Raw genomic sequence first — 25,127 nt, forward strand, 5'->3', positions numbered from 1 at the left:
TATCTCATACCTCACTGAGTGACTTCCCCGTTACTCACCCCTCTCTCTTCCCCATTTCAGGTGAGACTGACGAGTATATGATATTTGGACGGATTGGTGCTACTGAGCATTTTATTCGGATTTTTATTTGGGCTTAGGGTGAGTGGAGTCGTGTGTATGTGCTATTGTGTTATGAGATATTGTTGGTGGCACGTTGTTCTCCAGATAGAAGGTGATGGGTGTCACAATTTGGTATCAGAGCGGGGTTCCGTCCCGGCCTCGACCCGGGATGGCGATTAGGGGATTCGGTTTTCTATGTTTTTTTTAAAAAAGTATAAAATAATATATATATATATATATATATATATATAATAAAAAAAAGTTTGTGAAGTTCTTTTAACACCATTATGTCCAGTAATTACTAACTCAATTGTCTCTTTCTATGACGATGAGTAAAATCATCGTCACTCATCCTTCGACTAACAAGGTTCTAGCCAGATGTTCAGCAGCAGATGGGTGATGTCTCAGTTTGTCAGTTTTCTCAGGAGTTATCAGTTTCTTCGGTCATGATTCCGAGATTATCCAGGAGTAGATATGTGACGTTTCTGCTTCTACCCAATTTCAAGCCATCGCTCCACGAGTTTCAGATGCATGAGTTATGTTATATGAGGTGTGAGCCATTGGTTCGCATGTGTTGTTTTTGTGTATGAGTATGCTGACTATTTTGGAGGTATGTTTAGTTTGTAAACTCGTGGGGATCGCTTTTGGATTGAGGGTGTGACAGTTTGCGTTGTATTGATATTGGAGTGACTTGGTTTTGTTTACTAGTTTTTGGCATTGTTGATCGTTCCCGAGATGTGTCAGTTCAAACAGCTGGCATGGGACGTGGGAGCTATTTATATTCATCGCAGTGTACCAGTTATGCTCGGAGGACTGATTTGTTTGGGGACTCGACAGAGATGGAGCTACGTTTTTACGATGTCATCCTTGGGATGGGTTGGCTGTCACGACATATAGTAGTGTTGGATTGCCTGAGAGCAAGAGTTGATATTGCTGGAGCAGATGAGAGTTTTTATTGCATGCATGCTACATGCTGAGGAGTTATTGTATAGAGGAGCAGAGGGATTTTTGGCGACCATTTCGATGGTTAAGAATGTTGAGCAGTATGAGTTGTAGGATCTTCCAGTTATTACAGATTATGAGGATGTAATTATGGTCTTTGGAACGACCACCACCAGACAAAAGAGACGGTCTTACGATTGAGTTGGAAGCAAAGACAACACTGGTTTCATGAGTTCTATACCAATTAGCGGCAGCAGAGATGACCGAGCTGAAAGAGCATATGGAAGATTCATCAGACATGGGTTGTTTTTCAGACTGAGTACTTCACCATGGGGAGCATTATTATTTTTGTAAAGAAGAAAGATGGAAGATTTATCGGATAAGGATTTTATCAGACCGAGTATTTCACCGTGGTGACCACCAGTGTTGTTGCGACGGAGAAGGATGGGATTTCAGACTTATCGACTGCAAAGGTTTGAACAAGTGACCATTAAGGATAAATACTGCTTCCCCGTAATAATGATTTGTTGTATTAGCTGCATGGAGGTTCATGGTTCTCGAAGTTTGTCGTAGCATCAGGATACCATCAGATGACTACAGCGGAGGAGTACGTACGGAATGGATATTGTGAATTGTAGTGATACCATTTGGCTCGACGAGTGCACCGTTAGCATTCTTGAAGCTTATGAATGATTCGTGAGCACTTGGATAAGTGCGCTATTGTATTCATCGACGACATTCTGATTTCTTCTTGGAGCAGAGAGGAGCATGTTGAGCAGTTACGGATTTTTGTTAGGTAAGCTTGGAGAGCATTAGTTGGTTGCTTACTGAGTAGGTGTAGTTTCTGGAAAAGGGAAAAAAAAATTTGGATTTTTGGATCACGTGTTCAGAAGCAGGAATTGCTGTATATTCAAAAAAATGATTATTGCAAGTTCAGAATTGTCGACACCTAAGAAGTACATAGATATGAAGTGTTAATATCATTAGCCTAGTGTGGAAAAAAAGATGTAGCTACATTGTGTCTATGTCAGACTTGTCAGATGGTTAAAACAGAACATCAAATATTTATGGGATTGTTACACAATTTACTTCTTACAGATTGGAAATGGGATATGTTGATTGTGGGTTTCCTCATTGGACTATGGAAGTCAATTTTCATGAAGATTAATGTATGAGCGAACATGGACCTTCTCGCTAAGTTAAACTCGAGAGGGCATCCTCAGGACTTGTGCTTAGCTCGCAGGAGGAAAAAAAAAATTGAGGAAAGCTTCTACCGCTGGAATAGTTCATGTACAATAACAGTTATCACTGGAGCATTCAGATATCACTTCAGGTGGCTCTTTATGGAAGATCATTCGCACAAATGCTAGACCAAAGTGGGGAAGCACTATGACGTATAGCAACCAATGGTTTAAAGGACATTGAAGCAAATAAAAATGCTCAATAACCACATAAAGGAAGTTGATGGCTAAAAAAAAATGCAGTTAATACTGGAGTTGGAAGTTCAGTTGGATAATTTAGTGTACCTAAAAATGAAGACATTTCAGAGATGATCTAAGATTCGAGAGCTAAGGAAGCTTAAACCTAAATATATGTGATTGTACCCCCTTTGTGGAGCAATGGTTTGTAGATTGCAGTTATCAGCAAAGTTGTCAGAATTCCATGACGGGTTAGTATTGAGGAAGGTCGTGAGAAAGACAGAGTTTATTTTGCAGCAGCCACGACGTGATCTCGGTAAAAAAAAAATTGTATGCACATATTCATTCAGTTGAGATTTTGGATCGACAAGTGAAAGCAGTTCATGGGATGATGACCATGTTGGTCAAGCTCGTTGGGATAAACTCGGAATCCAGGAAGAGATCTCCGAGACCAAGACTCAGTTGAGGATTGATTATTCAGAGTTTTGTTTTGGATGGTATTGAACAGCCAGCTCAGGATTTGAATTAGAGGACGAATTCCTTATAAGTGTGGGAGAATTGTAATGACCCCGATTTTGGTTTAGTAGCTCATGGTTTAATTTAATTATTTGATTGAACCTAACCACTAATGAACCGAATTGTATATATCCATGTGTATATAATCCCTTCTAAAACCTAAAGCGAGAGAAATGTTTGTTGTATCGAGAGAAAGATCAGCCGCCTCCTTTAATCTATATCTCTCTCTGGTTCCCTTCTTCTTCACGTGTGCATGGCTGTCTATCGGAGAAGACGAGACGTAATCACTGTTCACCACTACCGTTTTTCATTCCGGAGGAATAGCTGATGTCCATGAACCATCACCACTGGAGACGCGTGATGAGGGACAAGTAACCGGAGCCGTCGCGTTCCGTCACGACCAGCCACATATTTCACGGCCATGATCCGTGAGTCACCGGAGATCCACGTCGCCACCATCCAAAGTTGTACCAAGCCAAAGATCATAGACACCATTACCGGAGGAGCAGTCATGCCTTTAGAAGTCATCGTGGTGATCTGCCTACGGTATGTAATGGAAACGAGAGGTGTAGACGTGGAGGAGAGACGGAGCTACCGCGTCATCATATTTCCGTTGCCGTTCTACACCGTCATCAATGGCGAGCCACTGGACATGCACTTCATGTCACCGGAGTTCAAGATCCATCGTCGCAAGTCAAAGCTGTGAAGGTTATGGAGTCTTCTCCTTTGTTTCTTGCCTTACAAGCAACATTTATAACTTAAACTTAATTAAAGGTCTCATGCGTAGGGAAGAATCATGGAACCTTGGATGTTAATTGCTTGACAAGAAACCCATTCTAAAACCTAGCATACCGATTCTTGTTGCATTCCAAGTTTTCATGAGTTCCTTGATATGTCTCTGATCTTGGCTAAGGTGAGGGTCTTTTTCCGAGCTTCTCTTACACGGCTTAGGACCTCGAATAAGTATAATTTATTTCTAATGTGTTCCGTCTATGTGAAATCGAGTCTGTCATTGTTTGCTTAGTTTTAGGTTCTTTGCTTAACCGGAACTAGGGTGTTAGATGGTTCAACAATGCTTGTTCATTTATAATTGATAATATGTATAGTATATTGATGTGATTTGGATGATAGCCGACCATGGGTGTATCAGCTGGAGACAGTACATTGGGTGTGGTGGATGCTGCGGCACTGCGTAGTCGACCTGTTGTGCCAAGGGTTGGAGGTCGATAAATCGTCTACGAGCGTGTGTTACCGAGCACATAATCGGTGGTGTTTTTGGCCTGTTAGTGGACAGCGAGTGTGCACCTCGCTAGGATCATTGTTTGATCTCTGGGTACTTTAGGTACCGTGTTTTCAACGTGTTAGGATTAAATTATATTTATTCGGAGTGCTCTGTCCGGGTCCATGGACTTCGGCTTTAGTATCTCATACCTCATTGAGTGACTTCCTCGTTACTCACCCCTCTCTTTTCTCAATTTCAGGTGAGACTGACGAGTATATGATAGTTGGACGGATTGGTGCTACTGAGCTTTTTATTCGGATTTTTATTTGGGTTTAGGGTGAATGGAGTCGTGTATATGTGCTATTGTGTTATGAGATATTGTTGGTGGCACGTTGTTCTCGAGATAGGAGGTGACGGGTGTCACATTCTATTGGAGACTAACGTAAATCAAGTTTAAGTGAAGTCTTGATCGAATTGGTAGTCTAATTATTCTCTTGGATCCGTTCTGAAAACTCAGCGACTAGTAAGTCGCACAGTAGCTGATCTTGATTTTCATTGTCAACAAAATTGATACTCCCTCTGTTTTAATTTAATTTTTGTTTTAGGTTTGTGCACACATATTAAAAAAAATCTTTAATTTTGTATATTGTCGATAAAAAACATTATTATATATACACTTGACCATATTTTAATCGACCATATTTTAATCAATAAAAAAATTAATAAAATATTAAGAATAATAAATTTTGCGTTCAAACTTTAAAACTACACTTATTTTGTGACAAAAAAATTTTTCGAGTAAGACAAATAATTCGAAACGGAAGGAGTATTGTTTTTCTTTGAAGTTGCATGTTTTGACTCTTGTTTTTCTTTTGTGTGATTGAGATTCAGTGAAAATAATAAACACACAAAGTAACTATAAGAATACATTTCTCTCTATTAGAAATATTTCAAATAACTCTTTTTGTTTATAAATTTGTTTGATCCAAATTATACAAGGATGTCACATATAACTCGACTCGTTTGAATCAACTCCATATTTATCTACTTTGCATGACTCAATACATGTTGATCAGTTGTTTCAATTGATCAGTTCACTCACCCCATGAAATTCTAATATTTGAATAGGTTAACTTATTAGAATAATTATACAACTTGCAACCAAAAAAGCTTACATGAAGGAAAAAAAGCTTTATTGATCAAGCTTCTTTCCCAAAAATATATATTTTTTTTTTTTTGCTAAAATTCCCAAAAATATTCACATGAGTGTTTCAATTGAAACAAAACAAAATAAACTGAGAAACTAATAAAAACATATCAAATATGCATAGGCTCATAAAATTCAAAAGTAAAAGTCACTCATCTTTATCTTCACTCAATTTCACTAGCTGGGCGCAATTGATTGAAGAGATTATTTGGAGACATATCCTTTCTTTTTCTTTTCTGTTCATATCATTTTTACGGATCAGATTTAAAATCCAAATTCTAACATAAATTCGTTGGCACACTGAAGAAAAAGTATCGAACTTATTATGATTTTTCCAAAACTTTAAATATCTCTATTTGTATGTCAATATTTTAAAATAAACTAGACTCTATTTATTTTTTGTTATTTTTTTTTTGCAATTTGCAGATGCAAATGTGAACAATTTATTTAGGACGTCTTTATTGTAATACACATTTATGATTCCCTATATATATGACCTAAGCATTTGTTTGGCTATTAAACCTAACTATTTACTCGGCACGAATCTCATACATATCGGAGGTTTCACTCCGGCCAAAGCAAGAATCGACGACGGCAAAATCCAAAGACCATCTCCACATATCAAACCGGAAGCAACCGCCGGTACCATCAAACCGGCTTTAACTCTATCCCTCATGTTCCACACAAACACTATCAAACTCCCAACACACATATCCACAGCAAAATACCCTCCGACAAGAAACGGAACCGCCATAGCCATCGGCAGTGGGACCCACTTCCCAACCTTCTCCGGCGACAGATCCCTAACGACGTCCGCCGCCACCGCAAACGCGAAGAATCCATAGCAAAGCTGTAAACAATGCAGAGGCAAAGCAGAGAAACCTTCAACTCCAAGAATCGCCATGTTTCTGTAAACCAAAGCGTAAGGAGCTTTATACTCCAAGGACAGAATATTTTACCGCTTTCTTGGGCGAGCGGTGTAGAATCTGCTTGATGCATAAAACGCTCCAACCCAGCAAGATATTCTTTCGTCACTCTCCCGTTAGCATCTCTATGCATATACATCCACCTCCGCAACTCGAAAATATTTTCCAAGCCCGACATTTTTTTCACTTTTTTTTTCTTGTTGGTGTGCTTAAAATTATGTTCAAACCTCCATATATATAAAAAAAATGGAGCTATCATGTAAGCTACTACAATGAAGTACCATTTGAGCTGAGTTTTATGGAGATTGAAACAATTACGGGTTTGGAGCTATATGGTATGAATAACTAGATTGTGTACAAGTTAGTTTATAAAATATATTATAGAAATACTTGTGTCTAGAAATTTATTTATTCTCTTAATATGTACACAATCCAACTGCTGCAACCCATATGGGAATGCTGTCTCTTACAAAGATCTCATCTCTTTTGAGATTTGTAATAGATTGTTTATCATTCCGGCAAATCTAGTAAGTATATATATATATATATGTTGTGTTATCTATGAAATAAAGTTTTCCTCGTTAAATTTCCTTGCTAAAACTGTGTTTTCTTGTAGTAGTGTACAACACAACAATTCTTGTATCTCTTTTCCTTTATTCTATATATTCCTAACTAATTTGGGGTTGAATGATCTACACATACTAACCACTAAAAATTTGGAGCTGAAACGAAAGTTTCATCTCGCTAAGCGCAAGACTGACCCTGAACCAGACCGGACCAACCAAGCGGGGTTTAATAGATCAAACTCGGGCTATATTAACCCGCAAACTTTTGGCTTACTACAACATCTCTAGTTAGTAGTTACAACGAAGTGAAACATGAAGCTTCAAGTCCCTACCTTTCTTAAAGGAACCAGTGCCAAAAGACCAACAAAGCAAGTAAAGAACAAGAAACAAGTCATCCAACCAATCCCTGGCTCTTTTGTGCTTCCCGGACTATTCCCCTCAGTGTGAACTCCTGACTGTTCATAAGTCCTTGTGTTCAAACTAAGAAGGTACGAACCAAACCCACCTGAAAATCACATAAACACAAGCTCAACCGATCCATACCAAGAAAACTGATCAAACATCACAAAAAAGCGGTTAAAAGTTCACCAAAACTACCTCCTATTGTAACGCTGTAACATGCAACAGCACATGTTTGCACCACAGTGTTCTCTTGTTTAGTGAACGGTTTAGTCATAATCCCTGCCTTTGTGAGTAGCTTTGTCCAGCTTCTAAGCAACACGAATGCTGAAAGTGCTGCAGAGACGTTTAGGGTGGGGATCAAACCTGTGGTTAGGTTTAGCTTCATCACGATCAGATTGTAGATAATACCAATGATCAAGCTTGCAACGATCCCTCTGAAAGTGATTTGACTCTTCCATGGTGGAATTGAGTTGAAATCATCTGGTTCGTTTTGCGTCTCTTCCAAGTCATCTCTTTCTTCTCTCTCTACCTCAATTCTTGCATCTTTCTCCACCATCAAGGAGCTCCTCATGTTTTTTCTTCTGTAAATAGAAAACAGAGTTTCTTCTTGTTTTATCTGAAGCATAGACAAAAAGGTAAAGCTAGAGATTATTTTAAATTTTTAATCTATTGCATCTAATCTATTAAAACAGAAGTACAAATATAAACTAACCCTTAAACTTGCACAATATTTACAATCCAATGACACTAAGATTCAAATAAACCTGCATTTAAGTAATTATTGTCCTTTCCTATTTTAAGTAAATTTTAAGCATTTAATAGATTAGATATTTGTACTTCTGTTTTAATAGATTAGATGCAATAGATTAAAAATTTAAAATAATCTCTAGCTTTACCTTTTTGTCTATGCTTCAGATAAAACAAGAAGAAACTCTGTTTTCTATTTACAGAAGAAAAAACATGAGGAGCTCCTTGATGGTGGAGAAAGATGCAAGAATTGAGGTAGAGAGAGAAGAAAGAGATGACTTGGAAGAGACGCAAAACGAACCAGATGATTTCAACTCAATTCCACCATGGAAGAGTCAAATCACTTTCAGAGGGATCGTTGCAAGCTTGATCATTGGTATTATCTACAATCTGATCGTGATGAAGCTAAACCTAACCACAGGTTTGATCCCCACCCTAAACGTCTCTGCAGCACTTTCAGCATTCGTGTTGCTTAGAAGCTGGACAAAGCTACTCACAAAGGCAGGGATTATGACTAAACCGTTCACTAAACAAGAGAACACTGTGGTGCAAACATGTGCTGTTGCATGTTACAGCGTTACAATAGGAGGTAGTTTTGGTGAACTTTTAACCGCTTTTTTGTGATGTTTGATCAGTTTTCTTGGTATGGATCGGTTGAGCTTGTGTTTATGTGATTTTCAGGTGGGTTTGGTTCGTACCTTCTTAGTTTGAACACAAGGACTTATGAACAGTCAGGAGTTCACACTGAGGGGAATAGTCCGGGAAGCACAAAAGAGCCAGGGATTGGTTGGATGACTTGTTTCTTGTTCTTTACTTGCTTTGTTGGTCTTTTGGCACTGGTTCCTTTAAGAAAGGTAGGGACTAGACCAACAAAGCAAGTAAAGAACAAGAAACAAGTCATCCAACCAATCCCTGGCTCTTTTGTGCTTCCCGGACTATTCCCCTCAGTGTGAACTCCTGACTGTTCATAAGTCCTTGTGTTCAAACTAAGAAGGTACGAACCAAACCCACCTGAAAATCACATAAACACAAGCTCAACCGATCCATACCAAGAAAACTGATCAAACATCACAAAAAAGCGGTTAAAAGTTCACCAAAACTACCTCCTATTGTAACGCTGTAACATGCAACAGCACATGTTTGCACCACAGTGTTCTCTTGTTTAGTGAACGGTTTAGTCATAATCCCTGCCTTTGTGAGTAGCTTTGTCCAGCTTCTAAGCAACACGAATGCTGAAAGTGCTGCAGAGACGTTTAGGGTGGGGATCAAACCTGTGGTTAGGTTTAGCTTCATCACGATCAGATTGTAGATAATACCAATGATCAAGCTTGCAACGATCCCTCTGAAAGTGATTTGACTCTTCCATGGTGGAATTGAGTTGAAATCATCTGGTTCGTTTTGCGTCTCTTCCAAGTCATCTCTTTCTTCTCTCTCTACCTCAATTCTTGCATCTTTCTCCACCATCAAGGAGCTCCTCATGTTTTTTCTTCTGTAAATAGAAAACAGAGTTTCTTCTTGTTTTATCTGAAGCATAGACAAAAAGGTAAAGCTAGAGATTATTTTAAATTTTTAATCTATTGCATCTAATCTATTAAAACAGAAGTACAAATATAAACTAACCCTTAAACTTGCACAATATTTACAATCCAATGACACTAAGATTCAAATAAACCTGCATTTAAGTAATTATTGTCCTTTCCTATTTTAAGTAAATTTTAAGCATTTAATAGATTAGATATTTGTACTTCTGTTTTAATAGATTAGATGTTTTAAAAATGAATAAAAAAATATTTTAAAAATATTTGAAATATATATTTTAGGCAATATTTAGATAGATTAATATGAATATTCGATTATAAACATTCCATATTATTCTACAAGTAATTCAAAAATAGTTAAACCTTAGCATAGATAGATTTTATTGTTTAAAATAATTAATGGTAGTGGTTAAACATATATTTTTAAAATTTTAAAATACATATATTTTAAGCCTTAAAAACTAAATGTGTGGAGTGTTTATATTACATTATATTATATTATTAAAAACGTTTTTAAATTTGAATTTTCCTAAAATTTAGCTAAATCATTTTGAGAAATACATTAATCACAAAAAATAGCTAAACTTGATTTAGGAAATGAATTAATAAAATAGTAAAGGATAATAATTACTTAAATACAAGTTTATTTAATTCTTAGTGACATTGAATTGTAAATATTGTGCAAGTTTAAGGGTTTGTTTATATTTGTACTTCTGTTTTAATAGATTAGATAGATGCGGTGTTGTGTGCGAAAAGGCACAATTTTTTTTTTAATGAATGTTAGATTATATTCATCAAAAAAACTTGATTACAACTAGTGCATTTTTGTGTAAAACTACTCCTTACTCTTTTACATATCTAGATTTTAACCCCCAAAAAACTTTATTTCTATTCACAATCTAGCTCCAAACCAATACTGCAAAACTCCTTGTATACTTTTCCCACCCTTTGTTTTCATCAGACTTAGCTTATTGGGAACTCCTTTCTCAATCAACTTCTGTAGAGCTGGTAGAGGCAAAATTCACTAATCTCACATTTAAAAAGTGAGGATATTAGGTGATAAATTTAGCTAAAAAGTTAGACAAATAGTATCATTTATAATGTTTTCTAAGTAACTTAGATACAAAATAATTAATGTTACTCTACTTTTAAAAATTATTTAAATTTAATTTATACTATGAGCAATGATTCCCCAATTTTTTTTTCTTTAATTGAAAAGATTTACGTATAAGGGGAAAATTACAACATCTAACATACTTAAAATGCCAAGCTTAGTTCTCAGTAAATGCAACAATTTATGTAGCGATACATCCATCGGATAATATTGGTTCACAAGCTATATGCCTATAGAACATATGTTTAATAAATGATTCCTGGACTTCTACATCACAATTCAGTGAATACAAATAGATTTGGAAGGACTTGTGGACAAATCCAACTAATAGCAACAAAGAATCTAAGATGGTAAAAGTTCTTTTTGCATTCTAGAAGTATTTATTTGGATAATTGAGAGTATGTTATGCCATTCAAAGATTTGATCGCCAATATTACGAAATGTTAGGCATGACCAAACTTCATTCTCACCTGATACACAGGAGATAAAGACTTTCCGAAAACGATTTTAATCATTCAACCTGTCTTATATTTTTTGAGGCCAAAATACAATTTTTTTTTTATTTTTTAGTTACAACTACAAATAAATTTTATTATTTTGGTTGTTTTATTTTAGTCTAGCTACTTAGACCATGACCATTAAATGTAAAGATATGTAACTCTATTAAAAGGAGAATAACTAGAGCACGGAGAGTGTCCATGTATTGCAAATTAAATCAACCAATAATATTAACTTTCTCTTTTGACATATTAGACTTGAGTCAATCATGTGGGCTTCGACAAAAATCAATAAAGGCCGACACTAACAAACCCAACTATGAAAAACTTAATATTCATCGTACACTCACACGATTGCCGTCTCCGTCTCCGTCTCCGTCTCTTCCACTTCATCTTCACCGTTCAGATCAATGCAACTCTCCGTTTCTAATCAGTATTTATCACCACCTTACTATCAATCATTCAAAGCTGGTCACGGAGATGGTTTCGTTCCAACTCCTTTTCTGGCTCCTCCTATATATATATATTGTTTCGCTAAATCTTACATCAAACCAAAATCTCCACCCTCAGCAGAAAAAAAGAAAATAAGCTATAGCCATAAAATCTGTTGAAGCCATCGAAATGACTAGAGTTGATCTAAACGTCTTTTCATCTTCTGCCGCCGACACGGAGTCCGATCCGAGTGTCACCATAAACGGTTTGAAACCCTTATCCTTTCGTCATCGGGACGGATCTACCCAGTACAAACTACGCTGTCATCGCCAAAACGGTAAGATTTTTTCTCAGTTTTAGATAATTGAATTTTTTATGTGTTTTGACTAAATGTACTTCGAATTGAGGTTATTTCATCACTTATATTGTATGCTAAAGCGCAGAATCAAAACAGCTGCTGGACAAGTTGTGCGCTTCTGGAGGAGGTTTGCGGATGGATTGATGCTAAAGCCATTATTCCAGTATAGGCTAAGATGACTTATAATATTATTGACATAACACAGGTGTGTGTGGCTTGTGCCTGATTCAAACATTACATTTTCTTGCCAATTAAATAGTTTAATCAGTTCTGATCGTCTAATATTCTCCTTCAGGGACACGACATCTTTCTCACCGCCGGCTCGGATCATGGTTCGTTCTTACATTTTTGTTTCTGTAAAGATCTGTATTGATCGTGTAAGTAATGTACAATACAATTGGCCTTATATACAAGAGCCTTAGACATTAACTAATAACAATAGCTTCCTAAAATAGGGGATCATCATTTTGACTACAGAATATATGGAGACACAATCATATCTCTAACAGTTTCTTCTTCCTCTGCTCTCTTAAAACACTGTAAGTTATGTTCGTAGAGCTGTGAAATTTAAGACAACCTATTTGTTTCCAGTGCAGATCGAAGCTCTAAAGTAAAGCTGTAATAAATAATTTTGAATTGTTTACGTTTTGTGATTTGTATTAAATGCCTCTTTGATGACTTCTAACAAGCTGTTGTGGAATTGTACTGACGCAGGAGGAACAAGAGAATGCTAGAAATAGATCTATTGTTGTTCAGAGCACAGTAGAGTTAGGTTCATGTATGTTGAGGTCACCAACAAATTGAACAAGTACAATTCCAAAATTTAACATCTTGGGGGTAGTGGCGGATGGGAGTTATAGGTTGCTGAAACGAGAGCTGCTGAAGAAAGATTTAACAAATGAGGTACAAGCTTCATTTCATAAAATTAAACACAAACTTTGCATTGGCTGATGGAACAAGCTTTATTTTTCTTTGTGGTTACATGAATCTACTTGCTACAGATTCGGGTTTGGTTTTGAACATGTTTCTGAGATCGACGTTGACAAAGACCCGATTTTTTTTAGAACAACAGACAAAGATCCGCTAAAGAAGGTAAATGGATTAATTTCCTATCTAGGCAATGCAAATGTGATTTCTGGAGAAGCTTCTTGGGCTTTTAATGAGTCATCTTTGAGAACTGAAAAATATAAGAGGTATTGTATCTTACAATCTGTTTGGTGATAGATTGATTCAGAATGTGTATATAAGGGCTGCACAAGTATTTTGCCTGCAGCCTTTGAAAGTGAAGGTATGGTAGAGTGCAACTATGATGCTACTTCCAAAATAACTGGTGGATGGATTTTACGTGGTCATCTTGGCGTAGCTCTCAGGGGAAAATATGATCGGCTTTAGAGGCAGAAGCAATGATGCTACTCTTAATCATTCCAAAGGCCATGTATTATCTCACCTCCTCCACCAAGCGCATGCGAGATCATGAATGTGAGCAACAATATCAAATGGTGGGGCTCAAAAATGTTACCGGTAAAAAGATTTTGTGTTGTTTTTCGTTCTCTCAATCACAGCACATCATAATCCTTTTTGTATGTATAAATAGTTTAGTATAAATATCAAATGCTTTAAAACACACGAGTCCTTTTTTCGGTCATTTTTAGTATTTTGTAATCATTTGCGTTATATTAATATAAAAATTATAAATAAATCACCACCCTAATCTCAATACTATATATATATATATATATATATATATATATTATATTTCAACAAAATATTATATAACATATTTAATAATTTCTCTTATTATACCATACAAAGTGTTGATTAACCTGTATTTTTCTTTCCTTTGATGCGGGCCAATAGCAAATAAAATGCTACATCAATATAATCTATGGAGTGATAGTTTTGTTTGGGCTTATATTACATATATATTTGCAATGATAGATTCATATAAATATAATCCATATAGGCTAAACCAAATATAAAGTTAATCAAAAAGGTAAAAATAAAATATACCAATTTAATAAAACTCTGATTAGAAAGAAGAAAATATGGTTAAACTAAAAAACAAATAAGATACACGAATTTATACAAAAGTCTTCTAAAATGTCAATATAAGTAAATAGAAAAGCTTTAGTCAAATAATAAACAATATTTTTTTTTAATAACCATGGGGATTCTAAAATTTTTTTAGACCCAAATACTAATACCACGAAACCTAGCATCTGGCTACGTGTAGACAATTAAATTCATTTAAAACGCGGTTAATTGGCCAATGCTATTCGAATCCAAAATAAAATTATAGCTGAAACTTTTTTATCACTAGATCAAGCTGCCAAGTCTTGGTTTTTTTATTATTTTGTTTGACAATACATCTATTGCACAAAAAGTAAATGATAAAACAATTAAAGATATTACATGTAAATACATAATAAAATGACAGATAAAATGAAATTAATATAAAATTAAATAACTAAAAATCTTTTAAAGAAAGACTCTTGAATCAGCCAAATATTCAACAAAAAGAAATCAAGCTTTAATCAACCATATCATTCTTTAAAAGAATTATATAAGTTTTTTAAAAGTTTACAAAAAGATAGCCTCATCAGTACTTTCCTCCAGATTATTATGTCTACCGTAAAGCAAATTAAAGCAAATTAACAACATAAATCGACAAGCCACATAGACCATTAATTTTCACATTCGTAATAAACCTATTACATTTGCTTATAATAGATTTCCACAACTTAAATACATCGAGTAACACTAATAAAATAAAATATAAATACATATATCAACATGATCATATTTTCAGAAGAGACAGTTTTCCTTGAGGCTAATGATGAGTGTCTCTAAAACTTCATTTCAAAGGTATGAACACAACTCCCAGATTCTCCACTTTCTCCATACTCACTTTGTGAATGATTCCTTCCATTTTACCTTTTCTATTCCTACAACAAATTCAAATGGTATTAAGTTTTTTTGGGTATATTCCTGATTGAATTTATGGACTTCGCACGATGATATATTAGTAAGGATGATATGGATAGAAAACTCACATATCAGCAATAAACAAATCTTGAAATAATCCATGCATTGCATAGTCTGCTTAGTGTTGTTTATTATCGTATACTTGGGCCATGGACAAGGTATCTGCCATTAGCGTCTCCAACGCTTTGACTTGAGCGGAGGCAACACTTCTTAATTAACTCTATTCATTTACCTTTTCTTCCACCATCCCATATCTCATATGTATTTTTAGATATTAAAAAGACAAAAAATAAATTTTAAACGTATCAAGTTTAATTTATAATTTTGTAAATTGACTGAAATATATATACCTTATATATATTAGATAATATATTTTTCCAAACCCGGGCGTAGCCCGGAAAAATCTCTAGTGTACTTTAAAGCATAATATGATGTTATTCTTTTGACGAGTGATGGCCTAAATATGATTTATCATACTTAACCTTTTTCAGATAGATGTGAAACTGAAAACTGTGATGATTTTAATTCTTTATTTGACTGATAAAGCTGAGTTTATTTGAGTAAACCAAGATGACCGGTTCATATGGCTGTGTTTTTTAAACACGATGATGACATGTTTTCACACGTAAACAATTATACTACCCTAACTCCTTTTCTTTTGATTTTAGCAAAAAAAAAAAAAAAACTCTTTCTCTTTTGATCAAAAGGAACATAACTAGCTTTTTCTTTTGTTGACACATGAGTAAACATTAACTCAAATTAATGTTATGTGTCAGTAACGTTTTATACAAAATTTACTATTCTATTGGGAATCTTGAAACTGACAAGCAAAAAACTGGTAAATGTCAACTATACCAAACCCAAAAGAATATGCCAAGTTGAATAAATAGACCAGTTCGAGTTTTGTTTCTTTTCGAGTACACGTCAAATCATAACTAGACCTGAACTATATTTGGACTGAAAATTTTAACCTCATTCTTGAAAGACTAAGGTGGTGATTGGTAACATATAATTTGCGGGTTTCATGCTCAAAACCACAACTTGGTCACCAATCACAACATTTGTTTTTCATTTCGCGTTTTTTTATAAATTTACTGCAAATCTGCGCACAGATTCCCGTAACTAATAGTAAAATTCATTATAGACTTAAAATCGGCACAAACATTCAAATACATGTGTTTAAAAAAAAACACACACACACAATAGCTTTACTTTTTAACAATAAAAAGAGAAAATGATGGTAAAATAATCTACCACATATTTATAACTTTTTAGTCGAGAAGAAATATATACCAAGACACAAGTGTATGAATATATATGCATATCATATTGAACATAATTATTTTCTACTACTAGACAAGTTTGTTTAATAATAACTCAAAATATTATTAAAATTAAATGTAGCTAATATTCTATAAATCAGTATATATATATATATATTGTACATTATATTGAACTTCACACTCAGTGTTTTTCATTAATGCACTCCAACTTTTTTAAAAGTTTATTGCTAATAAAAAAGCCTTAATAAAAATATATTTATTTCTAACAGTTTTATTTTTGAAAAAAGATCTTTTTCTTTATCTTGAAAAATGAAATGCATTAGTTGTTATTTATGTTATAACTACAGTTATACATTGTATATATAATTCTGTTTATTAGTTTCGTTATATAAATATTAAATATTTTTTATTATTTACATTACTATAATTGATATAAAAATTATGATTTTAAATCCAAAATATTAACTAGAATTCATTTTTAGTGAAATGTTAATATTAATTTATTTATACAGTAAAATATATTTTACCAATGAATATTTTTATTTAAAATATATTTATTATGTTAGTATAATATTTTTATTGTTTAACTATATTCCATATTATATATTATTATTATCTTATTAATTAAATAATTATTTAATACCGCGAATATATTGTCACCAATCAAACAATATTTCGTGCTGCTTTTTACTTAAAACCGCAGTTGTACCGTACCGCACTACATTTCCGTACGAACCGTAGTTGCACCGTCCCACACTTTAATTTCATACCGCTTTTAATACCAAATCGGCCGTCACCATTCGGAGCCTAAAACTGATTCAACTCGTAATATCGTTTTTTAAAATTTAATACACCGGTTGATACTTGATAGAGTTCGACATGTGTTGGATTTATTTATTTATTTTTTGACAACAATGTAAACGTATCCACCTATTCAAATAACTAAAGCGTACGCACTGAATCAACATATAGCATAATTTTTTATTTTTTATTTTTTTTGGTAAATAACATATAGCATAATTTCTTACATCGCCAAAACACTTCTTGGTATATGCTTAAACGAGAATTTTGAAAAAAAAAATCTTTACATCGCCAAAATTCATTTATATGGATAATAGTGGCCATTCTTATAATGTTAAGACCATATTTTTACCAATTGATAGCAGTTGGTTGTAAAAACCATGTGTGTTGGACTTTTAGTGGGGTTTAATCAAACTAAACAATGTATTAGCAATAACATATGGATCCGACGGAAAATGATACTTCATACTTATAACAAATGGGGTATATGGTCATGGTTCTACAAATAATTGTATGAGGAATTACATCCACTTAGTTCTGAAATATATGAAATATGACAACTAATAGATTTGTGAGTTTGAATTAGTTGTGCAAGCTTCCCTTATAATTAACATTAAGCTTCCCTTATAATTAACATTTTCTTATTATAAAGATTTTTTTTACCTTTCATATGTTCTAAGTTCATATATGATAACATTAAGAGAAAACGAGAAAAGCGTTTTTATCCACATCTAGTATACAAAATAAAAAATTATAAATGTTTATGTAAATTACCACTTTTGTTTATTTCTAATTATATGAACGAGTTGTTTTATTATGAACTAATTTTTTTTGTATAAAAGTGAAAACGGGTAACAATCCCGAGTAACAAGCCAACAAAGTCAAGTAGTTGTCTTGTCTTGTATTTGCAAGTAATTGAAATAAATGATTTTTTTTTGTGCAAACGTGTTTTCCATTACTTAAACTTGAAGATCCCTACAATAGTTCATAGCTTTTACAGCTCCATTAGCATTACAAACTGCCAACTTGGTGGCTAAACAAGAGATTAAAGTACTTAAGATAAATAAACCACATAACTTCAATTGCCAAGCTTCATGAAGGATCCTGTAGAGACCAATGTGATTGTTGAACGAGATTTGTAGCATCACCAACAGCATGAGCAACTCGAATTGGGTATAGAACTCAAACCGATTGGTAGAGGTCGTTAGAGACTCCGTATAGGAGGAAAGTGATGGTAAGTTTCTCTCCATGAAGGAGGAGAATGGTGAGAACGATCTCTCCCAGTCTCGGTGGGAGGAAGTTGATATAAACTTTTCCAAAAAGGATAGGTCTATGAGGCTTAATCTTTCAAGCTTCCCAACAAGAAAATATGACATTAGATCTGGATTGAAGTTTACACATCTTGAACATAAGTGCAGTTGCTGTAGAAACTCGATGGTGGAGAAAGATTTCTCCGGCCTGTCGAGAGGAAATTTGTATAGATCAATCCACAAAGGATAGTTTTAACAGGTTGTTTGCTTCGAGCATTGGAAGTCTCAGATGTGGAAATGATGCTGAGCATTTTCTTGAGATTGAACAAGCTAACTTTGGTTGACAAATGGACATTGTAAGATCAGGCCAATAGCTGTTTACCGAGGCGTATTGACTGCCTTGTGAGTACTCCGAGCAGAGAACGAAGACTATCAATGGTGAATGGATCAGGTCCTGTGAATCAGCATATAGAAACTTTGCCGCCTGGAGAGATCTACCATCATGTGCAGAGCAACTAAAGTGCTCAGAGCTAGCGATCTTTGAAAATAAACTACCAGATATGTTGCCAGGCTCAAACCAGAGCACAACTGAGCGGATCTTCCTTAAAACAGAATCTGGCAGTAAACAATTTGTCATCTTCATACCGGTGAGCACAGAGATTAGCTTGACACAAAGTTCCAAGGGAACAAGCGTTGATTCCAGACAAGAACTACCAACTCCAGCATTACCGTGATGGAGGCAGGGAGATTTGATGGAGCCAGCGCCGAGCCGTTGGTCGTTGAGTTCAAACAAGCTGAGGAAGATTGAGCAGTCGTCGGTATGTGTGGCTCTCAACGGTTTTTGCAGTGAACCTGGATTAGAGCCGTCAAGGCTCATAGGTCTGGAGAGCAGTGCACGGAGAGGCCTGGTACGAGAGACACATTCACACCAGCACCAGTTAGAAAGGATCTTCCCCGTAGGGAGAAAGGTCATCTTCAGATCTGAGATCTGTGAAGAAAAGGCCAGATGAGGAGAGTTGCAGGTATCGTAAGTCAGATCTGGAACTAGTGCAGTCAAGAGATGTGGGGAAGGACTACACAGGAACCAGAGAACATAGAGACGACATCTAAAATATCTCCTGAAGCTAGTTATGGTGAAAGAGCTTAAGAAACCCAAGCACACAAGAAATTCGTGAAGAAGCATAGTGAAACTAAGAGAAAGAGAGACAAAGAGATGAAAGGCATCGGAGAAACGGCGACGCCGGCGAGCTACGGAGCTGCCGGCGTCGGAATTCATAGACCTAAAGAGCTGCTTCAAAAACAGTGCCTGTGAGCGTTTTTGGAATTATTCTGCGGTATGGAATTAACTGTCTACAAACCTAATTGAAATAAATGATTTGATACTCGAGTTGGTCAAGACGAATACTCTACTTTACGGACCAAGTGACTAAGTGAGAACCAATGACGAGTACTGGACGAATATTAAGTAATTGTGCGACTGACTCCTAGGATAAAGCATACAAATTGAATATTAGAATCCAAAAAGGAAAGTGACGAATGACAAGTGCAAGACTGAAAAGTGAGTTTTTTGCTGTTGATCTCAAAGCTGTTGCGATCGGATGACGACATAGAACCTATACGGTATGAAAAATGTAGTTACCGCAAAAAAAACTTTAAAACATACGATAAATCGATAACAAAATGCACAGAAAGGATGAAACAAATGTTGATTGACAATCACCATAATTATGCTTGAATATAATCAATAATTTATACTCTCTGTGTTCTGAAATGTAAGATGTTTTGCTTAGTATACACTTATTAAAAAAATTACCTTTTACCAAAAAATATCATTAAAATTATAAACTAAAAATTACTCAACCAATTACAAAATAGAACTATTAAATTTGATTGGCTACACAGTTTTTGATAAACTTAAAGTTACATAAGAATATGAGAATATCTTATATTCTTTCTATTTCATAATACTTGATGTTTTGTAGTAATGCACAAAGATTAAGGAAATTACATTTCTCAAAAAAGTATTTTAAAGATATAATTTTAAAGATATAATTTTAAAATCAGTTAACCAATTATAAAAGAGACAGTAAAATCTAATTGGTTGAAGAATTTCCAATAAAATTAAAGTTAACCTTAAAACCTCAAAATTTCATATAAATTGAAACAAAATAATTCTTCTAAAACATCATCTATATTGAAACGGAGGGAATATATTGGAACATAAAAAATATTCTAAACATCTTACATTTCAGAACATAGAAAGTTTACGTTAAGTATATGTTAAGACCTCTTTTTCTGTGAACTACTGCATTACACACTTGTATATTTTTTGTGCGTTTTTTTGTCTAATTTTTGTTTATGCGATTGAGCTGCACATCGATCTTTTAAAGCCAGTAACATTTCAATCACGTTTACTGATGGGAAAAATCCTAAACATGTACACACTTCTCTTTTTAAGTTTATTTATTTGCTTGTCTTATTGTTTTCTCTTGTGCTAGGTTTTGACAGGAGCTGTTCAACTTTGCTTCAGTTTTAAGGTAGACCTCGATATTTCAGGTATCGGTTCGGTTCAATTCCGGTATTTTGGATTCCGGGTAGTTTGGGTAGGAGATAAAAGATCCATTTACTATTTTACTTAATTTTTATTCGGTTCGGTTCGGATAGTAAAACTAGCAACCAGAAAATACCTAGAAAAATTTGGTTCTCATTTGGTTCCAGTTCGGATTCGGGTAGTTCGGGTAATTCGACTAAAATATCAGTTATTTAAAGTAAATTATCGAATAATTAAGATGATTTAGATAAAAAAAATTGGATGTTAAATTTCGGGTAAAACTATCCAGATACTTTCGGATACTTTCGGGTAGTTTGGATACTTTATAATAATTTAGTTATCTTCAAATATTTTCAGATACTTTTAATAAAAATTTAAATAAAAAATATATATTTAGTTATGTTATATGTATATATATATATATATATTTAATATTTTTATGTATTCGGGTACCCGTTCGATTCCTAGCTCGGTTTGGTAATTTCGAATATATAAATATATGAACCATTCCGATATTTGAGGATTTGGGTCTGGTTTCGACTTCGGATATTTCGGTTTGATTCTGATGGTTCGGTTCTTCCGTTGTGGTTCTTTTGCCCATACCTATTTAAAGGGCGTTCTTCTTCTTTGCGTATAAAAATGGCAGCTTTTAGAATAATGTTAATCAGATTGTATTGTTCATATCAATGTCACATTAGGCCTTCGATGGGTAATAATACAACTGGGCTTTCTGGCCCAACGTGAGATAAAAGCCTTTTTTAAATAGATGTTTTTTTTTTTTCGTTTTGTTCCGTGACTCTGTCCGTCTGTCTGTCAGTCGTCTTCAACCCCCAAACAACTGTCAGAATCTTCGCCGGCTTGAGGTACGTGATTCGTAAGCTTTCAAACGAATCTAATTTCTTGAATCTCAGTTGATCTCGATCAAGTCTCGCTCTCATCATTGTAGCATCACATGTGATCTGGTCTTCCTTCCCTTTTGATTGCTTTCGTACGAATTGAGATTAGGGTTTATCTCTATCCTCCATTGATCTTAACTTAACCGTGACCCTAAAGCTTGAGCTTCAAAAAGCTAAGCTCTTTCGAGTTTACTCTGTGTGATTGGATTCTTATTCTCCTGAACAGGGTCATTGTGATTGGAATCGAATCTTCTGAATCATGGTTAGTGCTCGTTAATAGTTTCCTCGACCCTTGTTTGATTTCTCTCGCTGTACTCAAGTTTTTTGGGATTAAAATCACAGAATTATCTTCGTGGAGCTTTCAAGCCTGCTTGTAATATCTCAATCACGTTTACTGATGGCAAAAATCGTAAACAGGTACACACTTCCCTCTTTCAAGTTTATCTATTTTGCTTCTCTTATTTTGTCTTACTTGATCTATCTTGTGCTATTATAGGTTCCGGTTAAGAAAGATAATGGACAAATGGTTATGAATCCACTTTTCCATAGTCAAGAAACTATTGCTGGCAAGGTAACTTAATTTTCTTGTCATCATCAGGATGTTTAGTTATTCAGGGTTTATGGAATTGGTTTAATCTTGTTTTTTTTTTCCTTTAGGTTTGTATTGAACCATATCAAGGGAAGAAAGTGGAGCACAATGGTGTTAAAGTTGAGCTTCTTGGCCAAATAGGTCTCTGCAATTATTCTGTCAGTTATCTCGGTTCTGTTATATGTTTCTAACTTAGTCTGTACTGACGACATTCATATTGTTTTTGACAGAAATGTACTTTGACAGAGGGAACTTCTATGACTTCACTTCCCTGGGTGAGTTACTCTTAGGGTTCTGTTATGATATGGTTATGTTATTATATGAACTAGTCTATTAACTATTAGTAGCTGACTCCTTTTCGTATCAGTGCGTGAGCTTGATGTACCTGGAGAAATATATGAAAAGAAGGCGTACCCTTTTGAATTTCCTACCGTTGAGATGCCATATGAGACATACAATGGCGTTAATGTTCGGCTAAGGTATTTAATCATGTTCGTATGTGGCATCATATCAGAAACAATTTTAAATTTTGCATCATTTGTTTTTGTTATCTTCAGGTATGTCCTGAAAGTAACAGTTACACGTGGTTACGCTGGAAGCATCGTGGAGTACCAGGACTTTGTGGTATGCTTCTTCAAATTTTCTGCTATGTCTTTGACTTGTACGACACATAGTATTTAAGATAAACCTTATAGCTTGTTCTCTCGTATGGATGTGAAACAGGTGCGTAACTATTCCCCATTACCACCAATCAATAACAGCATCAAGGTGAGGTCCAAACTCTCTCAGTTTCCTGGTTCTTTATCGCTGTTGCTTTTCATACTGAATCCATTTGCTCTTAAACCCTTACATGGCCTCTGTTCTTATTCTTATTAGCATTAGATATGCTTAATTCCTTTGGACCTTCACTCGTTGTACAGATGGAAGTTGGAATCGAGGACTGCTTGCATATCGAGTTTGAGTACAATAAAAGCAAGTAAGAGGACAGTCTCATTTTCACTTATTTCAAGCTCTAATTATAAGGAAAAACTTAAAATCAATAGCTAATTCCCTATGCTATGGAGGCAGGTATCACCTGAAAGATGTTATCCTCGGGAAAGTGTACTTTCTTCTGGTGAGAATCAAGATAAAGAATATGGATCTTGAGATCAGACGGAGAGAATCAACAGGAGCAGGAGCTAATACTCACGTCGAGACAGAAACATTAGCCAAATTTGAGTTAATGGATGGTGCTCCCGTTAGAGGTATGTGCCTAAATAATTTCCTCACCTGTTCTCAAACTCATTGCTAGTTTCATAACCAAGAAAGTGTTGAGTCATTGTGCAGGCGAGTCGATACCTGTAAGACTGTTCTTGACACCATACGATCTGACGCCAACGCATAAGAACATAAACAACAAATTCAGTGTCAAGTATTATCTGAATCTTGTGCTGGTTGACGAAGAGGATCGCCGTTACTTCAAGCAGCAAGAAATCACCTTGTACAGGCTCAAGGATGAGTCATCTTGATGTTTTACAAAAGGAAAGAAAAGAGAGCAACGAGATTTTTTTTCAGAACTTTGTAAAGCCTTTTTCTAACACTTTTTCTGTATGCAATTAATTGGTTGGGGACTTGGTGGAGTTATGAAGTTGAATCATGTAAGTTTGTTCATTGACCCATAATGTTGTTTGGATTCCAAGTAAGAAAACTAGCAACTCTTTTCCAACCTATCATCCACAAATAAGCAATTTTATTTATAGAAACAATACAGAAATAATAAAAAACATATAACCAACATTGTAATGGAAAATGTATTAAAAGGAATACTGTAGCAAAACATAACCAAATTAAACTTAAGTACAAACCTAAATGGTCTAGAAAACAGGACACCCATGAACAACCACACCTTTAGCAGTTGGGCATTTAGCAACAGGACAGCCTTCACCAGAGTTTCCCCACCAATCAAGCATTATGTCACTACGTTGCAACGCAAGAAACAAAAGCACAGACATAAACCCAGTCCCTGCATCCATCCCTCCAGACAGAACATAGTTGTACCTCTGCCACCATTCTGTTTTGTACTTGAACAAAAAGTGTCCAAACACAAACGCCATTACTAGCCAGCTTGTAAAGTTAACCGCAGTAGCAGGTGGCATAATAGCAGTGGCTCCAATCAGAACTGGCATGTGAATGCTTGAGATCCATTTCTTTTTTGGGAAGACTCTAGTGGCTAGGTAGACCAGTGTTGGAGCTATTGCACCTCCTAGGAAGAACCAGTTTATGTTTGAATACTCTCCAAGATCACCAAACATTCTTCTTGGTCCTACAAGCCCCCATATTACTGATGCGTCGAAGAAGACTCTATCCGTTGGGCACGTCCATTGACTTTCTGGTGGAAGGAGAGATGTGTCGCAGAGGTTTGGGATCTCGGCCATTAGCCACCATGCTGTCAATGCGTACACGAACACTGCTACTAAAGTTCCCACAACCTGTGAAACACAACAGCAATAAATTTGTCTAAATGTTATGCTTTTGAGAAAACCAATCCATGGCCTGGACCGTTTGGCCCTGAAATTAATGGGGGCTAGAAACAATACTAAATAAATGTTTTTCATTTGACCAAAAAAAATAATATATATATATAGAGTTATTCTTGGGTTCACCCCATAGGGTGAACCTCTAGGTTCACCAACCAATAGGATTTCATTATTTCAAATTCGATATCTTTTAAAAAAGGAAACAAAATATTATCAAGTTATATTATGTTTTTAAAATAAAAAAGTAAAAAAAAAATAGTAGTAAAATATTG

At 35.0% G+C, this 25,127-nt stretch overlaps 3 protein-coding genes across 3 annotated transcripts in view; 1 reads left to right on the forward strand and 2 right to left on the reverse strand.

The window, feature by feature from the left end:
- Positions 1-5,930: 5,930 nt before the first annotated feature.
- On the reverse strand, positions 5,931-9,524 carry LOC106323464 (metal-nicotianamine transporter YSL3-like). Its single transcript, XM_013761583.1, has 5 exons — positions 9,149-9,524; positions 8,860-9,056; positions 7,494-7,914; positions 7,229-7,401; positions 5,931-6,341 (listed from the first exon to the last, which is right to left on the reverse strand). The coding sequence occupies exons 1-5, from the start codon at positions 9,522-9,524 to the stop codon at positions 5,931-5,933; spliced, it is 1,578 nt and encodes a 525-aa protein (XP_013617037.1).
- A 12,123-nt stretch (positions 9,525-21,647) lies between these two features.
- Positions 21,648-24,044, forward strand: LOC106324857 (vacuolar protein sorting-associated protein 26A). Its single transcript, XM_013762850.1, has 12 exons — positions 21,648-21,717; positions 21,977-22,012; positions 22,093-22,167; positions 22,247-22,321; positions 22,408-22,480; positions 22,570-22,614; positions 22,707-22,818; positions 22,897-22,963; positions 23,063-23,107; positions 23,260-23,315; positions 23,408-23,583; positions 23,666-24,044. The coding sequence occupies exons 2-12, from the start codon at positions 22,010-22,012 to the stop codon at positions 23,845-23,847; spliced, it is 909 nt and encodes a 302-aa protein (XP_013618304.1). The 5' UTR covers positions 21,648-21,717; positions 21,977-22,009; the 3' UTR covers positions 23,848-24,044.
- Positions 24,045-24,192: 148 nt separating this feature from the next.
- The window catches only part of LOC106326028 (oligopeptide transporter 8), a 3,963-nt gene continuing 3,028 nt past the window's right edge, over positions 24,193-25,127 (reverse strand). Inside the window, exon 6 of the mRNA XM_013764069.1 lies at positions 24,193-24,807. Within this exon, the coding sequence (XP_013619523.1) occupies positions 24,193-24,807 (615 nt within the window). The remainder of the gene's footprint in view (positions 24,808-25,127) is intronic.

The sequence above is a fragment of the Brassica oleracea genome, chromosome C2 (assembly GCF_000695525.1).
Source record: "Brassica oleracea var. oleracea cultivar TO1000 chromosome C2, BOL, whole genome shotgun sequence".
NCBI classification, from domain to species: domain Eukaryota; kingdom Viridiplantae; phylum Streptophyta; class Magnoliopsida; order Brassicales; family Brassicaceae; genus Brassica; species Brassica oleracea.

Coding starts and splice junctions, on each gene's coding strand:
- LOC106323464 (XM_013761583.1), bottom strand. CDS start 9,524: ATGAGGAGCTCCTTGATGGTGGAGAAAGATGCAAGAATTGAGGTAGAG. Junction 9,057..9,148: donor TTACAGCGTTACAATAGGAG/GTAGTTTTGGTG, acceptor TGTGATTTTCAG/GTGGGTTTGGTTCGTACCTT. Junction 7,402..7,493: donor TTACAGCGTTACAATAGGAG/GTAGTTTTGGTG, acceptor TGTGATTTTCAG/GTGGGTTTGGTTCGTACCTT.
- LOC106324857 (XM_013762850.1), top strand. Junction 22,819..22,896: donor GGCGTTAATGTTCGGCTAAG/GTATTTAATCAT, acceptor TGTTATCTTCAG/GTATGTCCTGAAAGTAACAG. Junction 23,584..23,665: donor GGATGGTGCTCCCGTTAGAG/GTATGTGCCTAA, acceptor GTCATTGTGCAG/GCGAGTCGATACCTGTAAGA.